Source organism: Falco biarmicus, chromosome 3 (genome assembly GCF_023638135.1).
Source record: "Falco biarmicus isolate bFalBia1 chromosome 3, bFalBia1.pri, whole genome shotgun sequence".
Taxonomy (NCBI): domain Eukaryota; kingdom Metazoa; phylum Chordata; class Aves; order Falconiformes; family Falconidae; genus Falco; species Falco biarmicus.
Genome location: NC_079290.1, coordinates 115,604,003 through 115,618,313, shown reverse-complemented (window position 1 = coordinate 115,618,313; position 14,311 = coordinate 115,604,003). Strand labels below are relative to the sequence as shown.

The 14,311-nt window shown below is 50.2% G+C and overlaps 1 protein-coding gene across 5 annotated transcripts; it reads left to right on the top strand.

The window, feature by feature from the left end:
• The first annotated feature begins 2,551 nt into the window (after nucleotides 1–2,551).
• Nucleotides 2,552–14,205, top strand: MTFR1L (mitochondrial fission regulator 1 like). Of its 5 annotated transcripts, none has more exons than XM_056330995.1 (7): nucleotides 2,552–2,637; nucleotides 2,762–2,863; nucleotides 3,625–3,729; nucleotides 4,444–4,553; nucleotides 5,348–5,559; nucleotides 8,871–9,183; nucleotides 13,164–14,205. In XM_056330995.1, exons 2-7 carry the CDS (start codon nucleotides 2,849–2,851, stop codon nucleotides 13,267–13,269), a joined length of 861 nt encoding a protein of 286 aa, XP_056186970.1. In that variant the 5' UTR covers nucleotides 2,552–2,637; nucleotides 2,762–2,848; the 3' UTR covers nucleotides 13,270–14,205. The 5 variants fall into 5 exon arrangements, 3 of the variants coding, with proteins under 3 accessions (XP_056186970.1, XP_056186969.1, XP_056186968.1); XR_008820654.1 differs by lacking the exon at nucleotides 2,762–2,863 and adding an exon at nucleotides 11,546–11,747 and having other exon boundaries at nucleotides 2,563–2,637; XR_008820653.1 differs by lacking the exon at nucleotides 2,762–2,863 and adding an exon at nucleotides 11,546–11,765 and having other exon boundaries at nucleotides 2,563–2,637.
• The last annotated feature ends 106 nt before the right edge of the window (nucleotides 14,206–14,311 follow it).

Genomic DNA, 14,311 nt, shown 5'->3' with positions numbered 1-14,311 from the left:
GTTTGCCGCTCAGCCTCATGTTTTTCCAGCTCCTGTTCAGACTCTGTGGCCAAACTCATGTAACAGCTATGCCGAGCGTCACTCAGAAACCCCTGATCTCAAGGACTGGACTGTGTCGAATCACGGAGAACAGCATTGCCATTACGACCAAACACTCGTGGTGAGCGCCTGTGCCCTGTGGGTGAAGGCGCAGAATCCAGCACCGGTGGGGAGCTCCCTCCTGGTAGCCGGTGTCCTCCCCCACACCACCTCGGTGTCCTCCTCCACCTGGGGGCTTGGATACCAGCTCTTCACAACTGTTAGCGACAGCAGTGGCAGCCAGCGCGCAATGGGACTGTAGCTGGTAACACGTAGGGATGAGCGGAGGAGGTTCGGAGTGGAGGCTTGGGCTCTGGCGTGGCTCAGGCTGTGTGAGGCGGTGCGAGAGCCTGCTCACTCACTCAGGTTTCTGCATCTGAGGGAGATGCTGAGGCTGAAACTAGGAATGGAAACCAGGGCGTTAGAGGGCTGGTGCAGCTCAGAGACGTCAGGTGTGGATTAACGGGGGGGGGGGGGGGGGGGGGGGCGGGGGATTAGAGGCCAGAGCCCCTGTTAGCTCCACCAGCGCAGCACGTGCGCTCCAAAGCTACAGGACACTAGTGCATGGTGCCCCTGCCCCGTCAGCACAGGGCTGCTCACCCTGCTGGCTCTGAGCTTCTCCCAGTGCCTCCTCGGGGCTGGTGAAATGCTCTGTCCCTGTTTGCTTTGCACTCCCGAGTCACACTGAATGATGAGCCATGATGGAGTTCCCTTCAGGAATGGGAGGTTCAGCAATGCCCCACCAGCATTAACTGGTTGAGAACTGAGTGGTTTTAAACACCAGCGGCACTAAAGACATTTTCAGGAGCTATTTCCAGAGAAATTGTTCGGACAGAATGCCATTGTCCCTTATCTGGAACCACCCTGAGCAGTTGCTCCGACTCTGAACCAACGCCTGGCTACAGAGGGAGCATCATTAGGGGAAGGAAAGGTTAAATGAAACGGATTTTAGAGCCTATTCCTGTAGATAGGTGAGGAGACAAAGCATCTTTGGTACATGGCTGCAAGCAGCCATTGCTGCTGATGCTTTTTCTTTTCTCTAAAGCACAATTTTGTTGGACCAAATCAAACAGGGGTTAAAAGCATTTTTTTTTTAATTATTTTTTTATTGAGGGGGTATTTTCATTCCTGGGCTCCAGGACCTGGGAGGAACCTGGGGATGGTGATTACCCCATCCCCACCCTGCCCCAGCCCTCCTGTCTGTATCCATGGCTGGAGACCCCGCATAGATAGACCTCTGGGCTGAACCAGTTTAGCTTCACTAATTGCTCTAGTGAGATTAATTACCCCTGGGATGTTTCTCAGTATTGGCTTTATAACTATGCATTAGCTCTGCACTGCTGTCGCACTCCACGGGGCCTGCAGTAACGCCAGGCTGGGCTCTGGCAGCGCTCGCAGCTGTGGAAAGTGCCAAAGCCTCGGGCAGCGTCTGAGCCCCAGCTCCTGGTCTCTGGAGTGGAGGGCAGCAGGGCAGAGCGGTGTGTGCCCCACTCCTGGGGGGCAGGGCTGTGGTGCCCACCTGCCCTTCTGACTTTTACACACCTTCATGTGAGGGATTTTTGCTGCCCCTTTCCCGAGACCCTCGGTCGGGGACTTTGGATTCTGAAGCGGTGGCTGTCAGTAGCGCTCGGGGAAAGAGTTCATTTCACTTGTTTTCCCCCCCACCAGTTTTGCTGCAGAAGGGGCTGGGGAGGGCAGTGCCTGAGCAGGCAGGGATTGCTTTTGGCTGTCAAGACTTGGAAAAACAGGGATAGTTGCAGTTCTGCAGGGCCGGGGAGGCCCGTCCGCCCTGTGCGGTGCCATGGGGCAGCGTCACTCGCTTGAGCCTGCAGGTGCAGAGCTCCCTTGCAGACGGTGCCCACGGGGGTCCCACGCACGGGTGGGGTCCACGCCTGAGCTCAGCCCACACGAAGCCTCCGGGATCCCCTCTGAGTACCTTGAGTTTCCCTCTTGTGAGCCACTGGGCTCCCACCGTGCTGCCCGGGCCACCTCTGGGGCTCTTTGAGCTGGGGGTGCCAGGGGCTGGTCTGACCAGTGGCAGAAGCATCGGGGGGACTCGACCCCCTGTTAACTCATTAACTCCAAACCTGCCTAATTGCTGCGTGGCTGCCCACTCGCTGCTGCGGACAGACGCCGCTGCCCGAGGCCTTGCCGTGCCAAGCTTTCCGTCTCCTATTTGTAAACACTATTTCCCGGTAGGACTGTGGTGCCGGGGGAGGCGCTGCCCTCCCCCACCTCCCGGGCCTTGTGACGCGCCGGCCCGAAGCCCACGGCGGGTCGGAGCCGATGTTTGCCGGGGGGGAGGGGGGGGGGTCGGTGCCGCGCGGCGGGAGGGGCCCGCGGGCCCCGGCTGTAGCTGCGCTCGTTAAACCCGTCCCACCACGCTCAGCCTCCTGCAGTCCTTGCCTCCGCGGGGGAGGGGGGGGGGGGGGGCGGCCGGGCCGCGGCGCTGCCCCCACCGCCATCTCGGCGCGTGCGCGGGGGCGCCGGAAGCGCGGGGGCGGGTTCTGCTTCCGGGTGATGGCGGCGGAGGGGCCGCGCGGGGCCGCCGCCCCCCAGGTACCGGCGGGGCCCGAGGTGGAGGGGCGGGGGTGGGCACCGCGCTGCCGGCACGGACCGGGGGAGGGCGGGGGGGCGCTGCCGGCCGCGGGGGCTCCGTGAGCGGGTCGGTTCTCTGTTGCAGTGAGCGGCGGGAGCGCGGTGAGATGGGCCCGGCCCGCGGCAGCACCCAGCGCTGAGCCCGCCCCGGCGGCCGCCGCAGCAGCCGGAGATGGCAGCGGAGTCCGTAAGTGTCCCGCAGCCGGGCCCCCCGCGCGGGCCCCGCTTCAGCACCCCCGGGACTCCCAGCCTGCCGGCCCGGCGCCCGGGCGGCCTTACCTGCCGGCCCCGGTGCGGTAACGGCTCTGGCGCGGGAGCCTGTCGCGTTCCCGTTTGCCGCCGCGGTGTCCGCTCTCCGGAGCCTCGGGCCGCCTCCTGCACCCCCGTGGCGGCTGTGAAGCGGCCAAAGGACGGGGCGCGTCACCCTCGGAAGCCGGTCCAGAAGCATCCCGCGATGGCTGAAACATCTGCTGTTCCCGCAGTCCCGCTCCGGGCCCGTTCTCACCCGCCCTCGGCTGGGCCAGGCGTCACCTCGCTGCCCTCCGAGGGACACGCACAGCCTTGTCAGAGCTGCCTCTGTCGAATGATGCTGTGGAAGTGAGAGTGTCCTTTTAAATGAGAATTTCTTCTGATTTCACTTTTCTCCTGGGCCCCTCACGCGACGCTGTGTGCCTCCTTTCACCGAGTGCTTTTCATTTTGAGTCCTGAAAACATTCCACCCGTGTTTAAAACGCCCCGTAGCGACCGGCTGACTTTCTGTTCAGCTGAAATGTAGTTTTATAGAGTGAGGACTTTCGTTCTTAGCAAGTTCCCAACTAAAAGTATCACTGAGCAAATAAAAAGAGAGCAGAGCTCTTGAGTTGTGTAGGGCAATTTCTCATTTAATAAATTTTAAGAAGGGCAACTGACTTGAAACATTAATTAATTCTATCACATGGATTCTTGTAGACGATCCCCATCTGGCAGAACAAACCCCACGGCTCAGCACGCAGTGTTGTCAGGAGGATTGGGTCAACCCTCCCTTTAAAACCCTGTCCCAGAGCAACCTTTGAGGTAAGCGGGCGCCAAAGGGATCTGGTGATCCCTGTGGGAAGCTGTTGTTCTTGAGCAAGGCAAGCCACTGCCACGAGATGCTGTTCTGCCAGCCACGCATGTCTGCAGAGTTGTATTCACAAAACTCATGTAGCGGTGTAGTTAATTTTAAGACTTTCTTCCTTTTTTTTTTTTTTTAAATTCTGTTCTTGTAAAGTGATTATTGGCAACTTGAGGCAAATACCTGCCCAGACAGTGTCTGTGGATGGGGTTAGCAAAGCTGGGGGAGACAGAAACACAGCGCTGCAGAACTGGTGCTTTGCTGCATGCCCTCCAGCGGGCCACATGCCTTCTGGGCCTGTGCTTCCTGACCAGTAAAAACGGGTTTATGGAAACGCTTACATCACTGTCACTGTTTAAGCTCAAGGACAGTGCTGGGACTTGTAGTGGCCAAGTGTTGCACATGGCCTTGGCAGTGCCCTGAGCCGTATCGAGTGTCCCTTGGCCACCCCCCGTTCGGCTTCGCGAGCGCAGTAACAGCCAGGAGCACATGCTGGAGGCGACACGCGGAAGCGCTGCGTGGCCGCGAGCCAAGCAGTACTGCTGTCACACACCTGGCAGATGCCACCACCGACCTGGTGCGGAGGAGCAAGGCTCTGACAGCCAGTCCCGCACAGCTGGGGCGGCTTCAGGAGACAGCACTCCCACTCATTAATGTAACTTCCTTCTTTTTAGGTTCTCCCAAATGTTTCAGAGCTCTATTTAAATGACGTCCCTCCGGTCCCCACCTTGGCAGACATTGTGTGGATAGCAGCAGATGATGAAGAAACATATGCCAGAGTCAGGTTGGTTTCCTCTTTGTGTCTGCTGGCTCTTCTACATGTTGGCTTATTTGGCACAGCTCAGGCCAGACATTGATCAAATGATCACAACTTCCAGTCCTTTCAAGGTCTGACGTGCCTGTTGAATGGCATTTTTCCCAAGAGACAGGGGGGGAAAAAATATTGGACGAAGGACCCCAGGAGGAATTCCTGTAGCCTGTGCCATGCCGTATTTTACTCACTGAAAGATCTGTGCAGAATAACCCCCCGATCTGTGGTATTTGCTTGTTAGAAAGTTGAATAGTTGAGTTCTCCCAGGATTGCAGTGCCCTGCCCCCAGGAGTTTGGTTCTGGTCAGTTGAACTTGTGTCCTCAAAGCAGAGCGACAGGAGCAGAGACCTTGTGAAAGACAAAACGGACTTTGAAATCAAAGGCAAAAGTTAATTGGGAGGTGACCTTTCCCATGTGCACCTGCGCGCTGCCCGGCAGGGAGGCACAGTTGCTGGAAGAGAAATGACTTGAAACCATGTGAGCACTCCCAGACTTGTGTCCCTGTGTCCTCTCACTGCATCTTGTGCTGTTGCGTCGTGGTTTCTGTGACAGGCTTTGCGTTCCTTGTAGCGCAGAGAGCGCACACCACGGCACAGCACGTCTGCAGGGTGGTATGTGCAGTGGTGTGTACAGCCCGGTGACACGGGGCCTTGCTTCACGGTGTTGCAGTCCTCTGGTGCCCTGAGGTAGAGGCAGGGTGTTGCCAAGCGTTCTTGTCATGGGGGGCTCTGGACCTTGTTAATGACCAACGGGTTTCTGTCCTGTAGAAGTGACACTCGCCCGCTGAAGCACAAGTGGAAGCCAAGTCCCTTCACCGTTATACAGCGAAATGCTTCAGTCCCCAACCTGAGGAAGCAGGAGGAGAAGCTGCTCGCCTTGAAGAAGCCTGGTTTACCAGCACTGAGCCGAACAACAGAGCTCCAGGATGAGCTGAGTCACCTTCGGAGTCAGATAGCTAAAATAGTCGCTGCAGAGTCAGGTAGGAATATAACGAGCTTTTTCTTTGTTGCACGAGAAGGGCTGAGTTAGTGAACGACGTTATCTCCTCCAGACAGACCGACTTGCACGTTGTTGTCCCAGCAGAGCCATGGCTCCCGCTGGGGAGGTGCCACCTTTGGTGTCAGCTCAGCGCTGGCTCCGTGTTTAGCAGCATCTCTTTCACTGGAGGATTCCAGCTTGTTATTAAGAAATACGGAGTGCTGCTTTGTGTCATGTCTGCATTTGCTGCATTTCATCATCATGAGCCAACTCATCTCAAGCACCTGGTTTCCTGAAAACACCCGGTGTGTTCCTGCTCCTCCTGCTCGGAGTCAGCCCTGAGTGCAAGGGCTATGTCCCGATTCGGGTAGGAGTGAGATGTTAGTGTTCATTCTTGTTGCGGAAATGACAGTGCCATTTCTGAAGCAAATCAGGTGTCTGGGGAAAAGCCTCACTGAACTTACTGATTTCTTTCTTTTAGTAAAATCGTATGCAGGTAGAAGCCAAGTTTTAGCCATAGAGCTGAACTGTGAAGAAAGACTTTTTACTTCTCTTCCTTTCATGGCTTTTCCTGTATCCTCAGCTCTGAAAACATGACAGTGTTTGGCAGGATCCAAATCCAAGTTGTTCTGCAGGTCTTGCTGCAGCAGTGGCTGGTTTAGAGTGTGGAAACCAGTAAGTTAGTAACCTCTTGGTATCTGTTTATGGAGTATTCAGAAGGCAGAGTTGTTGATACCCCAACTCAAAAAACATTCAACAGTTTTGCAAACTAAAGGAATTTAGTCCTTTCTGAAGACAGTTTTTCTTAAAAGCTGCTTTGCTTTTATGCAGAATGCTTTTGCCAACAACCAAGGCGACAGCTGTGTTGTGGCTGCTTTCCAGAGGAAAAGAAGGACCTATAATTCTTCTGATTACTTCAAAAAACAAAAAAAACCAGACAGGGTTGTGCCACACTTGCAGTGACATCAGGCGGGTTAATTCCTGTTTATGATGGGTAATAGTGACTGATGAAACCTTCCTTATCTGACATCTGAAAGCGAATATTTTTTTAAATTCCCAGATTGCTGCCTAGCGCTGCACTGCATCGTGTGTGCACGAGAGCAAATCTCTCATGATCTGCGAAAGACCATGTGGTTGTCTGGTTCTTGTAGCCCTGAGGGACCGGCAGCTTTAATGACTGCTTACATTTAGTCCAGCTACCCACGAGCCATAAACACATTTGAACATGAAACAAGAGTTGTGGTGATCAATTTAGTTGAAATGTTGGTTTCTACATGAGAGATCTGTGGTTCTTTTTCTGTTCTGTGTGGTGGCCAATGGACCCTTAAGAATTTACTCGATAGCAATAATGTAAATATATAAGAATATATGGGAATTTTTTAGCAGGCAGTTGTATTTCAATGAGATCAGGCATTTCTGATGATGCTGCCACTTACGGAGTGCCCATCTCCTTGTGCTGGTGCTTCTTGTCACCTTTGGTCCTGTGGCAGCACGCAGGATCCTGTGTGCCACTCACCTCTTACAGCAGCGTGGTTAAACCAAAGCAGCTCGGGGGGCGAGGGAGCCCCACTGCCCTCAGCTCTGCAGGGAGCAAGTGTCAAACAAGGCATTGCAGGTGTCCCCTTCAGAGAGGCTGCATGCGTCCTCTTCCCTCTGTGTGAGATCAGAGGAATGACCGAATTAGAATAAAGAACAGGGGAAATCCTCAGCTTTTTTCCTTCTAAGTGTTGTCTCAGCTCTACAGTTGCTCAAGCTGTTTGCTGGAAAAGTCTGGTTTAATTCAAGGAGAGTAATAATGAGGAAAGTTAGAGATTCAGATGGGAGAGAAATGATTTAATCATTTAATACCTTTCTCTCTCCCTCTCCACTCAGCAGTGGGCCTGGTTGTTATCAGCTGGCATTTGAGAACGGTTTGTATTGACTTCACGTCCTCTCAGTCAATAACGGGGAGCGGTGATTTAGGGCCTAGCTGTAGCTCGGGAATCTGATGAAGGAGATAACTATTTAGCAGGCTTATTTTGGAAAGATTGATGTCAAAAAAGAAATATTGTGCAATCTGCTTTATTATATACTGTTAGAGAAATCCCTTAATTGGAAACCGATGACTATCTACAAGTTTACTCTTGAGGCGAAGGGCATTAGTGCTTTAAGGTACAGTTTGTTTTCAACACGGGAAGGTTCTTTCAAGGAGACGTGCAGTAAGCGCGTTCCTGGGGTTTTGGTTGTTTTCCCCTTAATGTTTTACACTAGAAATATCCAAGTCATTTTCACTTAATGCTTGGAATTTATATGGCTGTTTTGTAAAGCATGAGCAAATAATTCCCCTCTTCCCTGTGGAAATAGGTGGATGCTGTTCTCATTTTACAGATGGTGATAGAAAGCAAACGGGTCAAAATGCCTGTAGTCACAGGGTAACTGCTGTGACCATCTAGTGCAAAGTGCTGGAGCTCTCGAACCAGCTCTGTGTTCTCACCAGGTGTAATGGCCATGGGGGGAAGGAGCCTGAAAGGAAAAGGCAGAGCTGGGGCTGTTCTGCTTGGAGGAGAGGAACCTCCAGGGAGACCTCAGGGCAGCTTCCACTACATAAAGGGGCCTGCAAGAAAGCTGGAGAGGGGCTTTTTACGAGAGCCTGTAGCGACAGGACAAGGAGGGGATGGCTTCAAACTGAAAAAGGGGAGATTTAGATGAGATATTGGGAAGATTTAGATGAGATGTGAGGGTGGTGAGGCGCTGGCCCAGGCTGCCCCGTCCCTGGCAGTGCCCAAGGCCAGGCTGGACGGGGATGGGAGCACCCTGGGCTGGTGGGAGGTGTCCCTGCCCGGGGCAGGGGGCTGCAACTGGGTGGGCTTTAAGGTCCTTTCCAACCCAAACCCTTCTGTGATTCTCAAGACGATGAAGAAAAAGAGGAGAACAGTTAATTAAGACCTACATTCTAACACAGGCTCCCTCTGTGACCCCAAGCAGCAGCTAAATCTCTGTTCCTCCATTTCTTATCTGTAAAAACAGAAAGAGTAAACATGAGCTGACTTCTGCAGGGCTGGGATGCAGGTTACGAACTGATAGTGATGGGCACGACAGGAGTACAGATACTTTGGGGGGTAGTGGGATAAAAGGGACTGGAGAAGGTTTTGTGTTGCAGCATGGTGCTGTAGGAGAGTGGAGAGCAACAGAACATGATGAATTTGTTTTCTTATAGCATGGGGAGGCTGGAAGATGATGCCTCTGGATTTATATTGTTATTTTTGGGGGGAAAAAAATACCAACATGGTTTGGTATGAGTTTATCCACCAATCTATCTGTTTTCTTTTTCAGCTTCTGCTTCATTAACACCAGACTTATTATCTCCAGGAAGTTCAAATGCATCTTCTCCTTTACCTTGTTTTGGACCCTCTTTCCAATCTACAACTTCCTTTGTCATTAGCGATATCACAGAGGAGGAGGCAGAACTCGAAAGCCCCGAGCTGCCGTCAGTCTCCATGCTCAGTTCTGCAACCTCTGAGTGTTGTAAGCCAGAACCAAAGGATCCTGACGAGGAAGATTCCGTCTCTCTTTCAAAGGCCAGCAGTTTTGCAGATATGATGGGCATTCTTAAGGACATTCATAGGATGAAGCAGAGCAAAGATTTGTAAGTGTTTCCTAAACTCTTTTGAATTTATTTTTTTTTTTCCCCCTGTCTGTCAGATCATCGTAGACACTGGACATTGCCTTCACTGCTTGTTGGTGCCGCTCCATAGTCATCATTCACAGGGGGAAACACCTGTTTAGAGCAGAACTTGCTAACACATTTCTGGGTGGTTGTTTATTTTTTTAGTGATGGCTAGAAAGCAGTGGAGGGGAACTTAAACCGATTAGCACAACCTTTGGCTGGTTCAACCTGTTTACCTGAAACTTGCGTTTGGCCAGGTGAAGACCAGGGCTGTGTGTATTGGCAGCCTTCAGAGCAAGGGGTGCGCTGCCCTCCCTGCTGGCAGGGGTTCCGGTGCTGGTGCTTAGGCCATCGTGCAGACCCCAGCAGTTGGGAAGCGCAGCGGCTTTTTCAGCATGGCACGTACGGGGATGAACACATGGAGCCTTTCGGCTTCTCAGCTTTTGCATCTGGCCCAGCTCTGAGCGTGGGCAGAGTGAGTTTTCACTTGTCTTGTGACGAGTTTACACATTGATGATGAGAATGCCTCAAGCTGCCAGCACACCAGCTGCTCACGGCTGAGGCAGGATCCTGCCCAGCTGATAGAGCAGCTTCTTTAACGTTGGCTGAACTGAAATCACAGTGATAAAAGTTCAGATTCCACGTTTTTCAGCCCAAAGATCTGTCCAGCCGCTATGTGTGTAAGACTCCTGGCCAAAAGTAACATGTTGTGCAATGGCTGCTCACAATTGCTATGCCTAATTGGGTTTAAAAGAAATTAAATTCTCAGCACTGAAAAAATTATATAGTCAAATGAGAGAAATATGTTCAGCTTGCATCCAGAATATTTGTAGGGTGTTACACATCCATAATTCACACAGCATACCCTTTTGTTCTTCTTTTCCTAAGTGGTAAATATTACTCAAAACCTAAACACTTGCTTGCTTTATATAAAAGCCTATAATCTCTCTTGGGGGTGAGTAGGATTCATGAACCACAGGTGAATTGCTTCTCTTCTTTCATCCTGTCTATTGCAAAGCAGTGCTTTGTGCATCTAAAACTTATTTTGAATTATTAGGCAAAGGGAGAGAGGATTCTGAAGAAAAATCCTGCTGTTTCATGTGCCTGGCCCACCTTGGCTCCGCAGGGCTTTGGGTTAGGGCTCTATTAAATCCAGGAAGGCTCGCAGAGGCATCGTGTGACATGGGAAGTTTTAGCCTTACCAGAAACATGTACCTCTAGGACTAAGCATTCACATCTAAAAATGTAATTATCAATCTTCTAATTAGTGCGGACTGGTATGTCAGCCTTCTATGGGAGCAGACTTCAGGGTAAGAAAGCTGCCATCTGTGCCAGCTGAAGGTAGGGAAACGTGTGTTATTCAGGGGAAGAAAAACTTGTACAAATACAGATCACGGTAGGGAAATCCGAGGTTTCTTATCCACGCCTGGATATGCCAGTACGGCTCTGGCCGGCACTGGCCACATCATGAGGAGAGCTGGGGGGTGACTGGGGGAGGGGCTGTGAAAAGCAGCGCGTAGATGACAAGGAGCATTGCGATATAATGGGTCACAATTTTACTTGAATTTCCTCAACAGAATTTATGAGAACAACTAATAATGTGTGAAGGTGTTTGATCTTGCAGTTACCCTGGGAGAGAAGCTGTGTGAATGAGTGGGAGGAAGAGATGGCTTGGGTGCAAAGAAAGGGTTTGCCAACCACGCTGCTTCGTTCTAACGTTGTAGACGATGGGGAGAGCAGAGGTTTTGTACTGTAGAAGATGGGGCAAGGGGATAGCTGCCGAGCCCCTCCTCGCTGGGGTACAGAGGGGGGCAAAAGGACCGAGTCACCAGGACCCTTCCCTTGTGACAGCCTGCTTGGTGGGAGCGGGGTCACGCTGCTGCTGCTGCTTGCATCAGGGCTGGGAACACTTTTATGTAACAGAAAAGCTTCAGACTCTTTTCTTGCTGGAGCTGAACCATCTTCCTCTCATCTGTTTCTCTATCTCAGCCTCTAACTCATCTCCTACATGCAAAAGCAACATTTTAGGATATGGTTATTCCAGCTTAATTAACGCTGTTTGAAGAATCACAGGTAGTTGAAAAATTACACTAAATATGTCACTAATGTTCATTACTTGGTGAGCTCTAATTCCTGGACGCAATCCTCTAGCGGCAGTGCAGTTTTCGAGCAGCCCCACACTTCTACAGCTGTACTCGCCCGGTTACACAGAGCCGTTCTGCTAGGAGGTGTGCAGCGCTTTTAACACTTCAAAGGATCATGTACTCTTTAAGTGGATGAAGGTACCAAATGATGCATAATGAGATAACTACATAGATGCTTCTCTGATGCTCCTGTTTAGGACTTGGTGCTTAAACAACCTTGGAAGCTTCAGGAATGAGTGAGAAACGCTTGCAGAAATGTGCATGTTTCAACAAATGTGAAATAGAGCCTGTTACAGTGTCTGTGATGCCCTCTGCGCGGGCGGTGGCGAGCGGTGTGTCTGCCGGGCCCTGTGCGCAGTGGGGGGTTAAAGGCAGGTAGCGTGAGGAGCTGCTGGGACTGTGAGTACACTTCTACTTGTAAGTACTACTGTTACGGGACTGGACAACTTCATTTTTCCGCCCATCCTTGGCCCCTTGAGTGGCTGTAAAGGGCTGAGACACTGAAGGTTGTGCCTCGCTGGAGGACACTGGTTGCCTTTGGTAGGAGAGGTTCCACTTCTCACCCTGGTGCGGTTATCTGTCTCTTCACTCCTCCTGGGAGAGCTTTTGCTTTTCCTTGGGATCAGCACAGCTCCAGGCTGTGTCAGTGCCATCTTTCCTCACTGCTCTTTGTGTCACCGCCTCCTCTGCCTGCTTCAGTCCCCCCTGTCCCTCTTCCGTGGCAGCTGACGGGTACTTGGGTGACTCCAGATTCTCAGGTAGAAGGCAAGTCTGGGGAGGGCTCCAGACCTTGCACTCTGATCTTTGTCTACACCTTTTTCAGAGGGAACAGTTCTGTCTGAATGAAATCAAAGGCATGCTTCTAGCTACAGAATCAGCTTTTAAATAGTGATGCATTTATGCAGCTGTAAATTAAGAACTTGCATCAGACAAAAATCTGACACAGCACTAAGGGTTACCCTTGAGCAGCTCAGTGGTGCCTTACACAGTTTACCAAGAGCCTTCAGTGTTAATTTGAGAACAAGCCCCTCCCAACCACATATGGAAATACTCCAGGGGGATTTTTTTTTTTTTTAGGAATATTTAAAAACACCCATGATGTTTTCTGACCGAGGACTTCAGCTATTAAAAAAGAAAAAAAAAAGAAGTTAAGCTCTGAAATGTATTATTACCCATTCTAAACAAAACCTTAGTGAGCAGTTTGTGATAGCTGAGGAAAAAGAACTGGGGTTTGGCTTCCTGTAAAATAAGCTCACTAACGCTTCTAACGTGAACTGCTTGTCTGAACTGGCTGCAAAAGGCAGAGTGCTTTGGTAACCAGAAAAACTCACATGCAGTAGCTGAGCGGAGGGAAATGTATACCAGCCCTCCTTTAAAATACCCGTAATTACCTATATTTAAATATGAAAGCATATATCCATTGTATAGCAGAATTCATGAAAAAATACTTCCAGGAATTCAACTTAAGCAGCACACCGCTTGTAGATTATATATTGAGGGGATGTAGGCTGTATTAATGAAGTTTTATTTTACTTACTTAACACAGTCGAATAGAAATTATAAAAGAGCTTTGATGCTGAGATTTTCAGGGTACCCCTTGATCCACAAAACAAGCTCCAGGTTTTCTAAGCCAACATAAAAGGCCTGAGTTTTTAGCTGCTTTTTGTTGTTTTGTGTTGTTGTTCTTGCACCTCCTCCACTTGTTACAAAAGCTGCTGATAAAGGCTGCAGAAAAATATTTAAAAAGGCTCTAACCAGAGCTGTAAACCATCCATTTCGCTTTACTAGTACACTGCGCTTTTGTCTTCCATGTAGAAACCGAACTTCAATGAAGGAAGAAGATCCGGCTGTTCTTATAGCGGAAGTGCTGAGAAGAAAATTTGCCCTAAAGGATGAAGATCTGGCCCTGAAGGAGAAATGATGTTACTGTCATTAAACTCTGTAAGCAAAAGTGTTACGCTCCCAAAAATCTCTCCACAGTAGCTGCCTTCCTAAGGATTGAGCCTTTTGCCTCTTTTATTAATTAGGAATGGTTTCTGCACTGGACACTTACTTAGGAAAACCCTACGGATTTGATGTGTTTTCCATGTATTGTTATATTTAAGAAAAAAACCTTTTTAAGAAGATGGGAATTCTTTTCCACCTGCATTTTGATGTTGATTGTTGATAAGGATCTGCTAGAGTGCAGTGAGTGTTGCTGGATGACGTTCTTTCTACCTAAAATTTTCCTTAGGTTCAAATTCAGCATTAAAGTCTAACGGCCTTGTTACAATATAACTAGTTACCATTTCCAGTATAAAGGGATGTCAGACGTCCAGTTCAGTCTGAGTATGGCACAGAGCTGCTGAGAATAAGCTAATGCTTTCAGGTCTTCAGAGTTGGGGAGACTGGTGAATCACAGGGCTAAAAGGCGTCTTCCTGGTAACTTTCACCCGCTGGTAGGATGAAACTGCAGTCAATGATCAAACAAGTCAGGTCGAAGGGATGCTGCCTGGTTTTGGTGTGCCCCTGGTACTTCTTAACTCATAAATTATTCCCACAGTTGCATGACAGAATGGCTTTAATTTCTTGCCAGTAATTTAATGTTTCATTAATAGTCCTTGTATTCAGATGATGTATTTTATTTAGCACTCAAAAGGTCTATTTATTGAACCACCAATGCTAAGAACTGAACACCCACCACAAGAGCCGTCACCCAAGAAGAGGGAAGCAGGAACTTGGCATTGTCCGTGGCTGCAGTTCTCACTAACTGAAGAGGTTTCCTTCAGCTACACCTTCTCTGCAGTGTTCCTCCTGCCTGTATTTAAAGTATGATTTTTTTTTTTCCTTTATATAAAATGGAGCCTTAATAAGACAATGGTTGTCCTTGATATTATTAATGTGCAGATGTCCAAACGTGGCATCAGTAGTGCTCGTATCTTGGCTGGCTTGGGAAGGGGGGGGGAGGAATTTCAGCTGCAGCA